The 15,731-nt window shown below is 41.5% G+C and overlaps 1 protein-coding gene across 1 annotated transcript in view; it reads left to right on the forward strand.

Moving 5' to 3' along the window:
• Positions 1 to 15,731, forward strand: part of LOC122226721 (collagen alpha-3(IV) chain-like) — a 135,028-nt gene that overhangs the window by 87,952 nt on the left and 31,345 nt on the right. Inside the window, exons 20-28 of the mRNA XM_042950356.1 lie at positions 225 to 260; positions 1,881 to 2,045; positions 5,875 to 5,967; positions 6,718 to 6,813; positions 9,696 to 9,766; positions 10,563 to 10,745; positions 12,594 to 12,762; positions 14,695 to 14,787; positions 15,440 to 15,544. Coding sequence (XP_042806290.1) covers positions 225 to 260; positions 1,881 to 2,045; positions 5,875 to 5,967; positions 6,718 to 6,813; positions 9,696 to 9,766; positions 10,563 to 10,745; positions 12,594 to 12,762; positions 14,695 to 14,787; positions 15,440 to 15,544 — 1,011 coding nt within the window. The remainder of the gene's footprint in view (positions 1 to 224; positions 261 to 1,880; positions 2,046 to 5,874; positions 5,968 to 6,717; positions 6,814 to 9,695; positions 9,767 to 10,562; positions 10,746 to 12,593; positions 12,763 to 14,694; positions 14,788 to 15,439; positions 15,545 to 15,731) is intronic.

Below are 15,731 nucleotides of genomic sequence, written 5' to 3' on the forward strand. Positions count from 1 at the left end.
AGGTGGCATGATTCACTTTTGAATGTTAGGCATCTAAGACTAGTTCCTTCTCTGCAGTTTGTCTCAATCAGCGAGGTTTTCTTTTATCTCTCTCTGTGGGAGTAGAGAAAGTATGAAAATATTTATTATTGATTATTATGATATTGTCACCCAAGATTTCAAAAATGGGGGGAGGGGAGTGTTTATATCCTTGCCAGCAATTAATTACTGTTACGGATTTATAGGTCCCAGTGGTCCTCCTGGAGTTCCTGGAAGTGCTGGTAGGTACCTGCGTCTCAGGCACCAACAGAAATGCTCTTAAAAGGAAAATCACCTTTGCACTGCTTGCGTGGGACAGATGTTTCACTAACGGGGCCAAAAGTGTTTCCAGCTTCCTAATTGGTAACTTTGTGATTTACAGCCGAAATGGGGGTGGGGGGAGTGAAAATGGACACAAAGTAACTTAGAAATGCTCTTTTTTTTTTTTTTTTTTTTTTTTAACTTCTCAGCGGTTGTAACTAAGTGTAAGACAATAACTGAAGCCTCCAAGCTCAGAGGAGGCACAGAGGTAGAAAACAGAAATTTGCAGTCATTAGGCTGGCTAAAAAAAGATAGTTTTCATAGTGTATCCCATGTTGCATGAGATGCATAGCTTATACTTTCATGTGAAGTTTTAAATTTCACAGTACATTATTTACGGACATGCAGACAATTCCATGAAGTATAAAAACATCCATGAGTCCCTGGAGTGGTTGCCTCTTGAGAGAGGAAGACGAGGATCCAGGACGTTTAATCAAGGATTAACCTCAGTGGCTTTAATTATAACTGTAATGCCATCACGTGTCACTTTGTAGAGGAAACGAAACCCTGAAAAAGCAGCAAAGATTTGATAAGCCCTGCTGTCGATTATAATTTTCTCTATACCATGTTGTGTATTAAGCTATTACGTAATTTTGAAAATGAATTAAAATTAAGCAGATTGCAGAACTATACGTATCTTATAATCCCATTGTTAAAAAACATAGATAAACGGATAAATATTATGTGTATTTGCATGTGCACGGAAAAATACACCAAGTTGGAATACAAAAGGATGTAGCAGAGGTCTGGCCAAAGATTAGGGAGGACTTTTTTCTCTACTCCCGACCCCCCAAGTAATGAATCAGCCCCTTTAGGAAGCAGCGAGTAAAAGTTACAGAGCTCTAAAACGGACATCAGACAGGTGGATTTGCTTTTATGGCAAAACCTTTATGGTCAATAATCAGAAATAATCAGTCATTACCCCTGCTGGTTTCATAGCCCTTTGGTGGTGAGGTCTCTCTTCTTCACAGTTAAACTGTTTGCAAGGCAGAGATTCGAGACTTATCCCCTCTTCATGTCCTTGTCACCTTATGAGGGACAGATGAGCTTTGTGTCACCTGGCTTGGCTTCTCTCCCAGGAGATGCCTGCCACCCCCATCACGCCCTTTTATAATGAAGACAATTGGCTGTGGGAATGAGGTCCAGTGACAGTGGTCTCTCTTTCTCATTTGGGACACTGAAAGATTGGTATCTTCTAGTCTTTAATGAAAAAACAGCCACAAAACCACATATACTGAAGAATTTATCATGAGGTTCTTTTAAAGAAAAAGACGACAGTGCACCCCTAACTCGGTCTCAGTCCCTTGTAATACATTATATAAATTACCTCATGGAACTGGAGCCTTCTGAGCTTTGCTGACCTGTGATCGTTTAGCAAAGCCACAGATGAAGAAAGATATTCTCTTTTTGTTTTATGTTTTATATACCTCTTGATGGGGCAACTTTTATTAATAAGAACATATTACATTTTGCAATTGAAAGATAACATGTGTGAATCGGGAAAAAATTTAAAATATGGTAAAATGATTCTTTTCTCCAAGGGTCGTCGAGGCCTGGCCTCAGAGGAGCCCCTGGATTCCCAGGCGTGAAAGGAAGGAAAGGGGAACGAGGACCCCCGGGAAAGAATGCAGTGGGGCCTCCTGGGTCCCCAGGTTGTCCTGGGGCACCAGGCCCCACAGGGTCGCCGGGATACCCAGGACCACCAGGTAGGTACCTTTTGTGGCCATGGCCCAAGAGACAGATGTGTGCAGATCAGTGGCGATGGAGAAGCTTACTTGCAGCTTGGCCATCCGTCCGTGTGGGTCTTAGGAGCCATCTTCCTGCTGGTGTTTCGTCGCATTAACTGTGAAAACAGCTCTGGTGGAATGGTGGCTTTGCAGGTGCGGCAAAGCTTTAGGCTGAGTTCCCACGGAGGGCACAGTGGGAGGCAGGAGCAAGGGGGAGCGAAGCAGAGAAGGGGGTGACCAAGTTTGCCACTGCTTGTTCAGTCCCTGGAGAATATCCTCCAAGAAGCTGTATTAACTTTGTTTCAGGACAGTCTGTCCCAGAGGAAACAGAGGCAAGAGTTTATCCACCTGTTCCTATTAATCATGGGTCAAGAATATATCCCACGGGACCAGACTAACCACCCCCCCCTCCCTTGCACACACACACACTTCCAGGCTGTGTTGGCATGGCTCCCAGGGCATCCTATGCCCTGGCATCAGCGTGTGGGCTGGAGGTGTGCAGCAAGGGCACGAGGCAAGATCCTGCCAGGTCAAGTTGAGGCAGAGACCACAGAGCTGCTGCCTGGAGGATGTGAAGTTCTGGAAGTTCTGATGCCCAGGGGTGTCTGTCCTCTCCTCTGCATCAACCTGTAAAGGCACCTAGCACTCTGTGTTGGCCGGTAGGCACACACAACCTCGGAACATGTGGGTCACTCTTTGTGTCCCAAACACCTCTCTGGAAGCTGCCTTGTAGGTCTTGTGTTTTGTACTCAACCCTCCTAATAGCCTTAAGAATTTTCTACGTGTCAAGGATTTTCTTTTGTTTGTTTGTTTGTTTGTTTACCCATTTTGAGAGAGAGAGGGAGAGGCTGCATGAGTGAGGGAGGGGCAGAGAGAGAGGGAGAGAGACAGCCCCAAGCAGGTTCTGCACAGTCAGCAATGGAGCCCCACTCAGGGCTTGATCTCACGAACCAACTGTGAGACCATGACCTGAGCCAAAATCGAGTCAGATTGCTTAACCGACTGAGCCACCCAGGGGCTCCATGAATTTTGTTTTTAAGAAAGGAAGGATATATTACTTATAGATAGTACGATTATAAACTTGGAAAATCCAAAAGAATAATCCGGAAAACTCTTAGTGTTAATAAGATAATTCAGGTAAATGTCTGGCTATCTGAGCAATATTTGAGAAAGAATAGAAGCTTCCCTTTAGGCCAATAGCTATTTAAGAAATTATCCCATTAATAAAAAGATACAATATCTAAGAACAAAAGCTGTTAAGCTATGGCGTGAACCAACGTGGAAAACAAAGCAAAACTACACTGAAACGTTTCACCGTGTTGAGAATTTGAACAATTTCTAGTCCTCTGAGTCTTTTTCAGGATGTGGGTTTAGGATGCTCATGTTGCGGAAGATGAACCTGATGAACCTGTTCTTGGATATCGTATCTTTTTATTAATGGGATAATTTCTTAAATAGCTGTTGGCCTAAAGGGAAGCTTCTGTTCTTTCTCAAATATTGCTCAAATAGCCAGACATTTACCTGAATTATTAACACTAACATCTTGTAGCTAATGAGTGCCACAGTCGGGATGCTGCGGTAATACAGCCCCTTCCCTGGCACACCATGCATGCATCCTCTCCCCTCCAAGACAACGCTGGCTTCCTATCTTTTGCCAAACAACACCCGTCTGCCCTTCAAGTCGCACCTTCAAGTTCAAGCCCAACAGGGAGTTTTCACTGAGCCCACATCCTGTAACACCCGAGCTTATCCAGTAGGAGAGTTTTTCACGTTACCTGTCATTGTCAGTTTCCCCTACAAGACTCAAAGCTCTTGGAGGTCAGAGACAGTGTCTAGTTTGCTGTTTTAAGCCGAGAACATAGCACAGGGGGCTGGAACGTTGTAAGTACTCAAGTATTTGTTGAAATGAGTATGACAGGAGTATGAAAATGTTTAAGTAAATACAAATGTATCAATGTGTAAATACACATATGACTACATTAAGTATAAAACTGCCGTTAGATTTTATTGTTTAAAGATAACTATCCAGTCATTCTAAAGACATAGAAAACTGGATCACAAAACGAACCTTCCTTTCCAAGTCAAACAGACATTACATGGACCACATTCCATCTCAGTTAAATGTTTCCACTGGCACCTTGTTGCTCTGAAATTTGGGGCAGCTATAGGTACCATTTTCAAATATTTAGTTTCATCAGTATTGCCTTGTGCCTACATTTGAAATGGCAAGACCAAAAATTTGGTCATAGAACAGAAGAACGGAAGAGAATGAGCTGTTCGTTGTCGCATTATAGTAGCATATGCTTGTGGAAGGACTGGAAAGAGCTTTCTTGAAGACCCACATTAGGAATGAAAGGCTCAGGGGTACCTGGGTGGCTCAGTCAGTTAAGTGTCTGACCCTTGATTTCTTTTTTTTTTTTTAACTTGTTTTACTTTTTATTTTTTTTAATTTACATCCAAATTAGTTAGCATATAGTGCAACAATGATTTCAGGAGTAGATTCCTTAGTGCCCCTCCCCCATTTAGCCCATCCCTCCTCCCACAACCCCTCCTGTAACCCTCAGTTTGTTCTCCATATTTATGAGCCTCTTCTGTTTTGCCCCCTCCCTGTTTTTATATTATTTTTGTTTCCCTTCCCTTATGTTCATCTGTTTTGTCTCTTAAAGCCCTCATAGGAGTGAAGTCATATGATTTTTGTCTTTCTCTGACTAATTTCACTTAGCATAATACCCTCCAGTTCCATCCACGTAGGTGCCAATGGCAAGATTTTGTTCTTTTTGATTGCCGAGTAATACTCCATTGTGTATATCTACCACATCTTCTTTATCCATTCATCCATCGATGGCCATTTGGGCTCTTTCCATACTTTGGCTGTTGTTGATAGTGCTGCTATAAACATGGGGGTGCATGTGTCCCTTCGAAACAATACACTTGTATCCCTTGGATAAATGACTCTTGATTTCTTCGGCTCAGGTCATAATCTCACAGTTCGTGAGACTGAGTCTCAAGTAGGGCTCTGTGCTGACAGCATGGAGTCTGCTTGGGATTCTCTCTCTCTCTGTCTCTCTCTCTCTCAGAATGAATAAATAAACTTTTTTTAAAAATGACAAACTTGATAGATGTGAATAAGCAATACAGAGAAAACAGATGATATTCTGTCTGAACTTTTTCACTCAGTCTGTATTAGGCATCTACTATGTATCAGGAAGATTCAAGGTATCCAAGATATATAGAAAAATGAGATTTGACCCTTTGCCTAAAAATGTTAAAAGAATAGTCTTGAAATAATTAGAAGTAACTGAATAAAATAACACGAGTTGATTATATGATGAGAAATAACCATATAACGAGCTTTCAAAGAATCACTACACCAGTATTAAAAAATATCACTTGTGTGGGCCCCTGGGTAGCTCAGTCTTAAGCATCCAGCTCAGGTAATGATCTCACAGTTGTGAGATCAAGCCCTGTGTCCCACCCCATACTGAGCATTGGGATTCTCTCTCTCTCCCTCTCTCTCTCTGCCCCTCCCCTACACACACACACACACACACACACACACACACACACACACACACTCGCTCTCTCTCTCTCTCAAAATAAATAAACTTAAAAAAATCACATGTGTAATGAGAAAGGAAAAGCTGGTCAACATGCTTCAGTCTTCAGTGTAGACGAACCTTCAAAAGACTCAGCTTCTAAAACAAGTATGGGGGAGTGTGTATAAAATAATGCATAGTGCAGAAACGTGCTAATTGAACAAAAACACATAAAGAGATAAAAATCAAGTTCTGGTGTTGTATTTTTGCAGGTGACATCATTTTTCGCAAAGGTCCACCTGGAGATAGTGGACTTCCAGGCCCTATAGGGTTTCCAGGAATCCCAGGAGTCGATGGGCCCAAAGGTTGGTTCAATCAATGGTTGTTCTATTCAAGTAAGCCATGCTCGTCATCATTACTGTCCCCATTTGATTCCTCCCCCACCAAAACAACAATGATCCCAAACTGCAGACAGTCAAGGCTGGCCTCTTTTCCAGAAGAATTACCTCAAAGTTTTCATTTATCTATAAATCAATCATTTATTTAGCACCCGTGCAATAAATTGTTGGATGTTCCTGGAATATGAGTATTATCCTGCACTGAAGGAGAGAGGTGGCTGTAATACAGCATGTTTTATGCTTGACTCAGGATTTCCTCTGAGAACATTAAGAAGGTCAGATGGATAAAGTAAGCAGTTCTAATAGATGAATGACTTTTTATTAATATGTGCAATGTCTGGGGCCCTTGGGTGGCTCATTTGGTTAAGCACCCAACTCTTAGTTTCGGCTCTGTCATCATCTCATGCTTTGTGAGATCAAGCCTCCAAGTCGGGCACCATGCTGGCAGCAAGGAGCCTGCTTGGGATTCTCTCTCTCTCTCTTCTCTCTGCCTCTCCCCACCCTCAAAAATAAATAAACTTAAATATATATATATATATAATAAAATAAAAATCAACAACATAAAAAAATGCACAGTGTCCTAGGTGATTTTCACTACACACACACACACACACACACACAAATCTTAATGTAATAAATGATTGTGTGGTTAGGAAGTATCTGTCCTTTCTGAGGACTAGATGTGGGTTTATGAGTAACAAGCTGCTATCATTGCAGGGGAACCAGGCCTCCTGTGCATCCAGTGCCCTTGTGTCCCAGGGCCTCCGGGCCTCCCAGGATTGCCGGGGTTAGACGGCATGAAAGGAATCCCAGGTACAAAAGGGTCAGCTCACTGGGTGGTTAAAAAAAAAGGTGTCAGACTTCTGAATGTCAGTGATGGGGTTTCCCTGAATTTGGAGATTTTCAAACATATACTCAGTTAACATAAAGTAAGCCGAACTAACACAGAAACTGGCCTTTTCCCCTTTTCCATTTTAGTTGCCGAATTCTAGCAAACCATGGTATTCCCCAGGAATTGTAGACTGGGGTTCCTACAGGGATCCAGCAGGTAACTTGGAGGAGTGAGGCAGCCACACCAAACACACACCACTTTTTTCTTCCATAAAGAAATAAGCTGTCTCTCTCTCTCTTTTTTTTCTTAAAAGACACAATTCTCTTCAGTCTGTTTAGGGTTTTTTTGTTTGTTTTTTAAATCCCCGCTTTTGGTAGAGTCATGGGCATAGGCACTGTTTCATTCAGGACACAAGTACAAGGGCGCCTGGGTGGCTCAGTCGGTTGAGGGTCTGGCTCTTGATTTTGGCCCAGGTCTTGATCTCATGGTTCTTGAGATCGATCCCCACATCGGGCTCCACGATGACATCGCAGAACCTGCTTGGGATTCTCTCCCTGTCTCTCTGCCCCACCCCGCTCACACTCTCTCTCAAAATAAATAAATAAACTTAAAAAAAGGATACAAATGCAATAAAAAAAAAGCACCCCAGTGGGGCACAGTAGGGAGTGGAGAGGACTGTAGTAAACTGGAAGGCACATTGGAGGGGGCCATCGTGCACCAGCTCCGGTCTGTTGTTACTGGCAGCACTTTAGGCCCGTGTTGATAAATCTTCCAATTTTTCATGAGAGGAAATAAACTCGGGTTTTTAGCTGAAATCTCATTTTTTTTTTTTTTTTCAAAATTTGCTAACTCCATTTTTGAAAGAAAAAAACCATCCGCTAGGCCAATATTCTGCGAGCTAAACAGAGCCTGTGTTGCTTCTCTTCTGGACGTCCGTGCCAGACCAGGACTCCCCACCCCACAGGGTTGCTTCAGACTGTCCACTGTCTCTGCTGTCGCACCTCCCCTTTCTCGGTCACAGAACTGGCCGTGGACAAAAATCTCGAGGTAGAGAAAGTCTCTACTCATTAGTTGGGTTCCTCCGCCGCTGGTACCTCTCCCCTGGCTACTCAGGGCCTCCGTCACATGGTGCAGTCCTGGTTTTGCCATGACCACCTTGGTCTGCTAGGTGTCGTATGGACCTCCATGCCTATTCCTCACCTCAGTCCTACAGGTAGGTGCTGTCATTGACCCCATTTGACAGATGAGGAAGCTGAGGCGTAAGGTGGCATAGTTCATAAGTGGCAAAGCCTGGACTGAAATCCACTCTCCTCCTGAGCCATGCTCCTGCTCTCTTCGCTGGCATCCTTCAATCGCTGTGCCAGGGGCTTCCCTTTGAAGCAAGTGAATCCAAAGGTCTACCTGGCAACATCGATCAGGGAATATTTGTATGTTACCACCATTGGGTAGACATTTGCATCGGCACAGGGGCTTCGGGAAGTGGGGTCACCGTCCACAGAAGAAACGCTAATGGCACTGTGGCCAGCTGAGAGAGGACACGCATTCAGCCAGGGTCCTTTGCCACGCTCACATCATTCCTGTTCCTTTATAAATGCCTTCGTTACTTTGCCATCTCTGCCCCCTGACTCTCTGAGACAGGCTTGAGAGGGGAGAAGCGGGGGAGGCAAAGAGGGGGTGAAGGGTGGGCATAACGGGCCCTCTGTCCCTCATGCCGTTCCTATTCGGTGCCTAAGACTCTGGGTGAAATGTTCTATTAAAACAAAAGCTGACAGAAAGGGAAGGAGCAAGGGAGACAGGGAGGCAAAGAATGGAAGGAAAGCAATGATTATTTTTCTACATTCCCCTTGAGTGACCCAAGGGTAGAATGTGGGTGGGCAGCTCGCTGCTGCTGACCCAGTAGCTCTGTTGTATTTTCCTTGATTTTTCTACATTTGACATACTACAGGTGCAGCTCAAAGAAGATACATAAACAGTGAAAGCATCTGGATTACTATCAAAAAACATACCCTGACTCGAATCTTGCAAAACATAAAATCGGAATATCCATTTATTAACACATTGGCTTGAGATCCACCCAAAAGACCCTCTAAAGGGTCTTTACGGTATATCCTTAACGGATACACTTACATACGTATAGGAAGCGTAAAATTGTACAGCAAAATGCAATTTGGCAACGGATGCCCAGAGCCTCAGAAAAGTTTGTGTCCATTTTGTCTTGTGCTTACGCTTTTAGACATTTATTTAAATTATTAGAAAAATCTGAAGCACTATCTAGAGATATTTACCATAACATTGTTTACTACAATGTTGAAAAGCTGAAAAATGATCCAAATTCTAAAATAGCAGCTGGCTGAATAAATGTTGGTTGATCCACACATTAGGCTACTCTGCGGCCATTTAAAGCGAAGCTATAAATCTGTATTTATTGACATATGTATAGATTCCAAAATGCCATGTACACATTCATGGATATAAAATTATGGATATAAAATTTAAGAGTGCCATACATCAAAATTTTAGCAAATATTGTCCTCTGGTGGTAGATCTATAGGTGATTTTTATTCTCTTCTTTCTGAATCTGTTTTTCACAAGGAGCATACATTGCTTTTTTGATCAAAAAATAAACCTATCTCCTTAAAATTATAAAGACAAGAATTTTAGGGAGGCAAGCATTTTTTAAATGCTTTTTTTTTACATCATCTCTTATGCCAGTTATTTACTCTCATCCTCTCCCTCTGTGTTTTGAGATAGAAATTGTCTTTCTATCCTCAGAAGAAAGCAGCCTATTTCCTGCAACTCCTGCATTACCTGGGCTACTCAGAGTTGGTATTCAACAAATATTTAATAATTCACTGCTTTGCAGGCGGACAAGGGCCAGCTGGCACTAAAGGAAGCCCAGGGTCGCCAGGAAGTGCGGGTCTTCCCGGATATCCAGTAAGATTTCATGGTTTGGGAGCTTTCGTTTCAATTTGGATAACAGCACGTTCTGGAAGTACAGTAGCACCACACATAGGTTATCAGTTTGGTGCCTGGCAAAGAGTACTTAATATTAGAGCATTTCATAGAGACTTGATTAAATGAGTAAATGCATGATGTGTGAATAAGTGAATGAATTAATGAACTTTGAATCATTTAAAACGGATCAGAACTAGAAGCAGATCTCTGGTTGCCTGGGCTGCGGTTGGGACAGGGCATGACTGCAAATGGATCTGAAGGAATCCGAGGGAGTACCGGAAATGTTTTAACACTGGATTATGGCGATCGTAGCATAAATGTACAAATGTACTAAAAGTCATGGAACTGTATTCGTATAAAGATATATCTTATGATATGTAAATTATACCTCGATAAACTATTAGAAATTAAAGTTTTGACTATCACGGTGAGTCAGAGAGTTACACAGATATATATATATATATTTCAATCAAATGATCCATAGATGCATGTTAAAATTTCCAATATTCTAACAGAATCTAAGTTACGATGATATCTGTGTCATATTGACCAATATTATTGTGTGTGTTGCATTGAATTGTGCTAACTGAATTCCAGTTTTGAAAGCAAATAGAGAGGGAAAAAAGCTTGAAGTTATACTTGTAGGCTAAAGAAAGTGTCTGAAAAATATCCATGTTCATTACACTTGAAAAATTCTGGTTGACTTTTTTTTTAAGATTGGCACAAGAACAGCTGTACCCAATTGCAATGCAGACTCGTTTCTGTACCGCCCTAGGGGTTCCCGGGTGTTCAGGGGGATCCAGGACTTAAAGGAGAAAAAGGGGAAGCACCTCAACCTGATGGACAAGTGGGTGCCCCAGGGGACCCTGGGCTCAGAGGGCATCCTGGAAGAAGAGGCTTGGATGGAATTCCTGGAACCCCCGGGGTAAAAGGATCACCAGGACCTAAAGGGGAACCGGTTGGTATCTAGTAACTTTTTTCGAATTACCCTCCCTACAACTGATATGCTCTGAAGTTACCACATTGGGTACTTTCCATTCATAAAATCCTTGGCCATTCAGCACAGTGCGTCCCTCTAACCGCACAATGAGGCATCTTCAAATGAGCAGTACTAACCCCAACACATGTGTGTAGTATTTTCACACATAGGTAGCACTCAGTCGTGCTTTTAGCCCAAATAAAATTCTACATCGATAATGACCTTGTCTCCTACGCAAGTTACAATTCCACACTTATGCCCAATGAGTTATAGACAAGTTTAGAAAATGATAAATAAGGGAACGTTTTGATCAATATCTTGAAGGCAATATTCATTCTTTGAAGTAAAAATAAATGCATAAAGCACAATTTTAGGAGGAGGTTAGTCAAACAAACCGATCAGATGTTTTGTCCTTTAAAATAGTTAAGCTTAGGTAAGTTCTCTCTTTTCATGGGATAGGGATAGAATGTCTCACATGTGCACTTGAGAGATTCCTACGGGGATCTATTTGAAGATGTCAGGGGGCAGAGGCTGAGCACCTCCCCCAGTATATCTGGGAGAAGTTTGCCAGCCATGCTTCCCAGCCTGCCCCAGGAAATACCAGTGTCTCCCAGAGTTCATCGGTGTTATTCAATTAAAAGAGTCCCACCTCGGACAGGAAAACTTGGCAAATAAATTTAAACATTTGTTTACAGACCCATTAATATCAGAATAAAGTGTGGCTCCCCAAGATCTAGATGTGGCCTATAATCTTCGTTATACCTTTTTGACTACAAAATACTTTTGGGCTGAGAGCAGCTGGCAGGGCCAGTGTTTCTCAGACTCTGGGAAACAGCCAGGCTGTCCCCCCCACCCCGGGTGGTAGTGATGCTTATAGAGGGACAGAGTCTAGAATTCTTTTGGTTTAGCACTAGTACAGTTCACATGATGCTTCCATTTGCGTCTTGCTAATTCTTTATTAAGTTCCAGTAAAAGTAATGTAAGAAAAACCTCAAGGAGGTAATGTGTTGAGTCTTATGCCCTGTCATTATGGAAGAAGGAAAAACGAACAAACAAAAAAACATAAAACCACCGAGTCACCCAATGATCCTGAACAAGGAAAAATCCAGTCAAATCTATTATTTGAGGCCATATTGGGATGGAAGAAGAACTCAATTATTATGTCATATTTAACTTGTTTAAAATACGCAAATCATCTCCAGAGTTATGGCCCTATGCAGTTACAAAAAGATATTTTTTTTACAATTATATTATTTTATTCAATTTAAGCTATATAATCATGGAAAGTCAGTATTTTTACAGTTGGTATAAAACATACCTCTCATATAGCTTTCACCATTACCATTAAATCTTAAGACATAATCTAGCAAAAGATATTTTATAAGGAAAAAAATGAATACAGTCTATCTGGACCTGAATCTCCTTTGTAATGAAAACACCCGGTAAAAAACAAATAAAAGTTTGCTGTGCTGGTTTTAGTTGAGAAATATGCTATTCACACGAATGTTCGCTCTAAAGCTATTTGAACTGTTGACTGATTTGAACAGAGTCTTAGGGGCTGTTCTACGTATGACATCCCACCAGAAGACACAAGTGTGTGTCTCCAGAGACTTCGAGTGAATGAAATGTTGCTGAAATCCAAAGAGCACAGAACAGCAGAAACCATATAGCGGTCTCATTTTAGTCACAATTCCCTTCAAATACCTGCTTTTTGATTCAAAGTTTTCTCATTGGCTGCTTATCTGGTACTCGTATTCATGGTAAGATTAACCCGTGGAAGGAGATACTGGAATGAAGCACCATCCAAACGTATTCCTGTTGTCACAGGCCCTGACTGGTGAGAAGGGGGACCAGGGTCCTCCAGGGGATCCCGGCACCCCTGGGCCCCCGGGACCTGCAGGACCACCTGGACCACCAGACTACGGACCGCAGGGAGAGCCTGGTCCAAAGGGTACCCAAGGAATTCCTGGAGCCCCCGGACCACCTGGAGAAGCCGGTTGGTTAGTTTTCTTTCCAGTCCTGTTTTCCTATGGAGTGGGTCTATGGTTCCTAGAGCAAGTAAAGCTCCCTCAAGACTAAAATGATGTATAGAAACTTACTTCTAATAAGTAGAATATGTCAACTCATAGACACTCAGAAAGAATATGTAGGATATGTCAGAGAAAATGTATTTTCTCTGTTACTGAGAAGTTCAGTTGAAATTTCCTAAGATAGTCTATCTCCATATGCTAAACAGAAATAGATGGAATGAGTGGCAATCAGTTATGATAAACAAAGGGGGGGGGCGGAAATCTATGAAATTGATCCTGAGAAGCCCCTTCTGAGTCTCAAGGGTCCACTAATGTTGTTGCAAATTTATTCTTTTGACCCATAATCCAATAGACGGTTTACAAATAAAACTTCAAAATATCTAAGATAAATGAAGAATAGTTTTCTGACAATAGTCCTAAAGCCTCAGTAACTTTTGGGATCCACGTGTACTGAACGTAGTTCGTGGATTCAGGAGGGATCTGATCCCCAATGTTTATCCGTGGCAGAGAACATGGCGGAAGATAAGAATTGCACATTGCTGATGGTTTTCAACAAATAATGCCACCATGTCATTTCTTACTTCTAATATCACTTTAAAGGGTGAGACTCAATAAACTAATGGCCTCCAAATTGTTTTATAGTATCCCTTATCAGTAAAAAAATATGTAAGTGCCTCTCCCCAAGCATTTCTGTATATTTTTTACATTGTATGCATGCATTTCTGTCCACACATGTGCGTAAAGCCTTTTTTGTGACTATATATATATATGTATATATATACACACATATATATGTATGTATATATGTATATACATATGTATATGTGTGTATATATATATGTGTTTTTCTTCTGCACCTTACTTTTGAGGCTGCTATTCTAATCCAGGGATTGGCAAACCATGGCAGCCCATAGTCTAAATCCAGCCTACCGCATATTTATGTATGATCCACAAGCTAAAAGTGGTTTTTATATTTTCAAATGATTAGGGAAAAAAATCTTTTGAATAATACTTTGTGGTACATGAAAATTATATGAAATTCAAGTTTCAGTGTCCATAAATAATGTTTTCCTAGCACGTAGCCACCCTCATTCATATCCATATTGTTCCTGGCTGTTCTCATGCTGCAGTGGCAGCATTGAGTTATGGTATAGAGACCATTTGGACCACAAAGCCCAGATTATTTACTATCTGGCTCTTTACAGAAAAAGTTTTCCTGATCTCCTAATCCATCTTCAAATCTTCTGTTCTTTCTACATGTGAATTTCTAGTGAAGGACTCCATTGTCGTAAAATACATTATCATGAAGTTTTTCCCATCAAACTACTATAAACTTATTTTTTCCATACATATACGGATAATTCAAATCACTAACATGTTTTTAATGTTGGCCAGCATAGCCACATTATCTCGAATTTTTATGGACTGGGTAGGCATTATTTCCCCAATGACACATGAAGAAATTACCACAGAGGTTAAAATATGTGCCCAAGCCACACTTGATCTTTTGTTCAGCATGCCATACTTTCTTCCTGTGAAAACTAGTCACCCAATAAATAAAGAACCTACCAAATAAATATTCACTAACATTTACACTGAATTCCATATCATTGATTTTTTTTTTTTAGAATAGCTTCCCTTTCAATAGACCGGCATTGAGTTGAGCTATAATTGAAGCTTAGACAATAGTAAATGCTTATAAATATTCATCACTTGAATAAGAAAGTTTCAATGGGTTGGTCATCTTTAAGCCAGTTTTAAAGCCTATGGAAGCAGAAACTATTTTTTATATTCCTTGGGATATGTTTATAAACCCCTTATAATTACATTTGCTCCCCCTGAACCAAAAAAAAAGCTTCAAAATGCACACCAGTCTTATGATCACAAACTTTCTTAAGGTCCTAAGGGAGAATTCAGTGTTGCGACACCAGTCCCAGGGCCCCCAGGACCTCCAGGGCTCCCTGGCCGTGCTGGCCCCCAAGGTCCGCCTGGTGAGTATCCCCTTTGTCACGTCTGGTGCACGACATCAAATGGCATCCTGATTGTTCTAGAAAAATATTGTCCCTTTGGTAAGGAAAAAATATATTTATTGGCTCTAAAAGAATGCAGAGGCCGGAGTCTGGTCAGATAACAAGCCAACAGGCAGGGGACTTGTTGTTGTTCTTTGAGATTAGCCAAATTATTCCCCATTGGTACTTCTGATTTAAAAAAAAAAAAAAGGACTTGATATAATTACTTAAAAGGAACCCAAGAGCAGAACAGTCTTCATGGGTTTTTGGTGGGGGAATAAGTGACGTTTGCCAGTGGCTAATCAGGATAGTCCCCATTGCTTCTTCATTTGAAAATGTAACTGCTTTGCCAATTTGATCTAAAACTTAATTTTGCATGCGTGGAGGGAGACGTATGTAGTCCAAGATAGTTAGAATATTTCTTTTTAGGAATTAAGCTCTATCTTAAACATTATCTGTAGCTCCTAATGGAGCTACACTGGATAAGAATGGAGAGGAAGAGCGTACAGTTGGGGTTATGTTAAAATTATTTCTTAATTTCCAGAAAGGCCTAGGATGACACAGAAACTTAGACTTTTTGTCTCAAGGCAAGATGAAGGAAAGTACCTTATGTGGGTGTGTGTGTGTTTTTAAGGTATCCCTGGATCCATAGGAAAATGTCGTTATCCGGGTCTTCCTGGGCCTGATGGTGAACCAGGGATTCCAGGAATTGGCTTCCCTGGGCCCCCAGGACCTAAGGGTAGGTTTACAGATTTTAAAACATAGGGATCATTGTGGATGTTTGGAAAATATAAATGCAAGGGTGTCTGGGTTGCTCAGTCAGTTAAGCCTCCGACTCTTGATTTCAGCCTCCGACTCTTGATTTCAGCTCAGGTATTGATCTCACGGTTTGTGAGTTTGAGCCCCGTGTCCAGCTCTGTGCTGAC

This window comes from Panthera leo, chromosome C1, assembly GCF_018350215.1.
Source record: "Panthera leo isolate Ple1 chromosome C1, P.leo_Ple1_pat1.1, whole genome shotgun sequence".
Classification (NCBI taxonomy): Eukaryota; Metazoa; Chordata; class Mammalia; order Carnivora; family Felidae; genus Panthera; species Panthera leo.